The following is a 4249-nucleotide window of genomic DNA, read 5'->3' as shown; positions in this document are numbered from 1 at the left end:
TATTGATGGTTGCACAGAAAACTGGAGTTTTTAACTGGCAAAAAGGGAAAGCCAAAGAGGATGAGTGTCTAAAATAACCTCGCTGAGACGATATACACTCTGGTTAAATCAAATTAAGTATTAAGCTTTTAAGCTTTCTCTGGGCAAGATTTTAAAATGTTTATATGGTAAAATTCTATATTCTACAAGTTACAAAATTATTTTAAAAAGTATTCAAATTTTTTATCTTAGCTATCTTTTATTTATATATCAAACTTACTCATTTGTTTTTGTTGCGTCGACGTTTTTGTTTCCTCCCAATATTTATTTTTTAGTCATTGTTTTTCTTTTTTTTTGAGTTCTGCTTTGTTATTTTGTCCATCATGAGCTTCATTAGGAAATCCTCTTCCGCGCTGGTATCCAAAAGAACATTAGATTCAGAGCCAAGATTCAGGATTCGTTCGTCTGTCTCGTTAGGTTATGAAACCATAAGGAAGAACAGTGGAGACCTCTTGCCGCCAAAGACAGTCATCCCGGAGATTATATCAAAAGTTAGGCCATCACCAGTTGAGGTAAAAAAGGAAGCTAAGAACCCTAGAAACTCGAGAACTTTTGTGGAAAAGGCACTACAAGGAAAAGTGCCTAAAATAACCCAAAAGGAAGATGATCAACTCGAAGATGATCCCAAAAGAGCAAAGGTCCGTGGAAACTTCTAAAGAAGTGTCGCAGAGATTAGACAGAAAATTTAATTTTCGTGATCACTCCCCTGGGAGTTTCCATTCCAAAACGCCTGTGGATCGGTCGAGCTTAAATCATAATTCTTCAAACACTTCCATTGCATCTAGATTGTCTACATCATCGGGCAAATCAAAAGGAAGTGCAATGAAAAGAAAGTCATCGAGTACGGCTTACTGGGGTCGTTATGGAATACAACTTCTCAAATCTGAGAAACGACACAAAGCAGATATAGTAAAAACAGAATTCATGGATAAGGATAAAATAGAGGCTCATGTCATCGAGTCGTCTGATTCGAATTCAATAGACTTACCAACTATATCGGATTCTGATTCAAGGAAAGTTTTAACAAGTATTAAATCAATTTCAGATATTGAATCAAATTCGATGGAGTCAGATACAGAACATAGAGAAAAAACCCCTGAACGTGATGAACAATCTGATCGCTTACGATTCCTTAAGATTTTTGGTATTCTGCCGGATATAAGCACTCTGTCGGTTGACGGCAGTATGGAGATTGTTAAATTTTCCAGAGAGGATGGGAAATTCTTAGCAGCCGGGGAAGGAAGCCATAGGGCAAGTGAATCGAATGCTTTAACAGATCTTCAAGTGGAAAACGAGTACTCCGAATATCGAGATATAAAATCGTGCAGTTCTGATATTAGCATCGACTCTTTGACCGATAGCGATGAGGAAATTGAAAATGTTACGTTGCCAGATAAAGCATCAAAAGAGGATATAAATGAACGTCTATTGCGTGTAGAGCCCAGACAAACAATTATCGATGATAGTGATTATGACGACGTCCATATGGAAAATTTGGAGGCAATTGAGAATTTCCTAATTGCAATTATGAATCAAGTAGTAGAGTATGCCGAAAGAACTTCAGTTAGACTGAAACGCGTGCTGGACAAGGAAAAGTTGCTGAACGAGCTGGGTGAATTGACCCTAGACTATCAAATCGAATTGCATCGTCATCAGACCCTTGAAAACCTTTCGACGGAATACTATATTCGGCGTAAAGAGTTTGCTTGGGTTGCAGAACCGAAGAAATTTGACATGGTTAATAGGGAAAGGTTAATGTCCGCTCTGGTTGAACTAGATAATCGATTGGAGCAAATGAATCAAACCCAGAAGTTGTGCGAAAAACAAATTTACGAATTAAGCAAGGAAAAGTCTGCGGCCCTCGACCTGGATACCGAGAGAATCAATCATTTCAAAGAGAAAGTCAGGGAAACACTTTGCAAGGAAGGCTGGAATCGTATACCTCTTGTGCTCGATGATCTCTTCTCGAAAATGAAAAAGATCCGTGACGAAATGTCTTATGCGCGGGAGGAATTATTTTTTGTTCAGCACAGTTTGGAAGCCATAAAAATTGTAAGTTTTTTTAGTTATTTCAAGAGCAAGCTTGCTTTTCGCTGACCAATACTCTAAATTTTAGAAATCAGAGAAATTTGAAAATCTGGGAAATGGCCTTCGGGTTCTTGAATACATTTCCATTGATGCACGTAATCACGCCCTGGGACTTAAGCTTGAAGGTAATACTTTTCAGACACAAAAATTATCTACATACTGCTATACATAACATACAAATTGTTAAGTATTTTATGAACTATAAACTTATTTATTTATATAATTAAAGATAAAGACGTAGAGCTGACCCGAATGCGTCATGGCGCAACCTGCGCACTTCATTCGATGGCCCATTGGGCGAACAAGAAGAAAATGAATCAGGAACTGTTGGAGAAGATGAAGAACAAGTTGAAAGTACAGGAGCAACTGAAAAGGGACCTCAAGGCCTGTTTCTACAAGGAAATGCTTTACCGCGACCGGTTGAAAAAGGAAACCGACAAGCTGAAGAAAGCCGGGTGCCTGATGCATTATCCGGATTTAATGCGGGACTATGATGCAACAGTGGAGTACGTGCAGACCAAGCAGATGGAAGTCAAGAAGCTACGTTTGGAACATAATCGTCTGGAAAGGAAAATTTCAGAGGTGGATGCTAATATTAAAAAGATCTCTTCGTCAATCAGGTTCAAAATGAGCCTTGTTTCCAGCCAATTAAGGTTCAGCAGCAATCGGATAAGCAGAACAGGGAGTCAGCAATTTCGATATGGTTTTTAAAATGGGTTTTTAGAAAAGAAATAATACCTTAGCTTATCGTAATAATTATATTTATTTGTTTTTAAGTTATATATTTATGTTAGTTTTATTTGGATGATAATGTAACACCTACTGTAGCTAATTTGCGATCCTTATATCATTCCTATTGAAGATAATTCACACTTCTCTATTCTATTTTTGAATCCAGCCGTGGGCGGCTTTAATTTCGAAGGAATTTCATTTTCAGTAGCTGTCTCAGCCACATGTGCAAGGTCTTCCTTCCTTCCTCATTTCTACCTATGTTGAGCTAGGAAAACCACGCAGCGGGACACGTTCTGGCTGCCGTAATAAATAGTGGTCCTTGAAAGTATTTTATTTAGAGTTTTGAACTTATAATAATAAAAAACATATATTTTCATTTATTAAAACTCGTAACTTGTTAACACTTTATTTACTTAATTTATTAATTAACATTCTTAAATCATTGCCTTACTTTGATTGGTTTCCATTTGGTATAAAATTAAAATTTTAAAACAGATTTCTATATTATTTATTTATCCACAAAACATTTAACTTCTGGTCAACGAAGCATAGTATGCCACTGTTTAATACGATGTAGAGAGAGTCATGTTTTGCATCTTTTGGCAGCTGCCATATATCTTAGTTCCCGGGCCCTAAAACAAGACTACGAAAACATTGGATACATAGTCGGCACACAAGAGCATATATCTATAGGTGCAACCACTGGGAGTGTATTAGTCAGTGGTGAATTGGAGGCAGTATCTGGGGATGAGCCAAGCAAAATGCAGATGAGCTAGGAGGGTGGGAGAGGGAAAGTCAGGTGGTTGGCTATGAAGGTAAAAAGGGCATGGGTGTGGGAACTCCCAGAGTCTGTCCAGGCTCATGTCCGTGTCTGGTTTGGCCTGCTCCTTGGTATGCACATTTCATGTTGCACTTAAAAACAAAAAACGAACAGGTGAGCGCTGGTATGTTCGAGGCAAGGTTGTTGAGCGGAGGACTGTGGGGATGGGCGGTGGCGCACACAAACATGTGGCAAAAACTAATAGCAAAAAGAGGATGCACCAGTAGCAGCATCCAGCAAAAACCGAACCAAAACGAACCGAGCTGGGTTAATGGCAAAGGTGCTGATGCTGCTGCTCCAGCTGAATTTGCAGCACCCTTGACCCCGAACTAAGCAGCCCCTTGCCCATGACGCTTCACTCCTTCCCACCCTTTACTCGAGTTTTTTTTAGTTTTTATGACCAACATTAGAGGGAAGACAGGTGCATTGGTGCACTGATAAAAAGAGATCACCATATGGGATATATTGTAAAAATACTCAAAAAAAAACATTTAAAAATATTTTTAAAAACATTGGGACTTAAATATATTTATATCTATTTTACTTATCACCTATTTTTATACATTAATT

General features: G+C 38.2%; 1 protein-coding gene across 1 annotated transcript; it reads left to right on the top strand.

The window, feature by feature from the left end:
• The first annotated feature begins 220 nt into the window (after positions 1-220).
• Positions 221-2879, top strand: LOC108118410. The gene is made up of 3 exons (XM_017231086.2): positions 221-2091; positions 2156-2252; positions 2357-2879. The coding sequence occupies exons 1-3, from the start codon at positions 643-645 to the stop codon at positions 2836-2838; spliced, it is 2028 nt and encodes a 675-aa protein (XP_017086575.2). The 5' UTR covers positions 221-642; the 3' UTR covers positions 2839-2879.
• Positions 2880-4249: the final 1370 nt, after the last annotated feature.

The sequence above is a fragment of the Drosophila eugracilis genome, unplaced genomic scaffold (genome assembly GCF_018153835.1).
Source record: "Drosophila eugracilis isolate 14026-0451.02 unplaced genomic scaffold, ASM1815383v1 contig_1197, whole genome shotgun sequence".
Lineage (NCBI taxonomy): Eukaryota > Metazoa > Arthropoda > Insecta > Diptera > Drosophilidae > Drosophila > Drosophila eugracilis.
The sequence above is the reverse complement of the archived record's forward strand: the minus strand, read 5'-3'. Positions and strand labels throughout refer to the sequence as shown.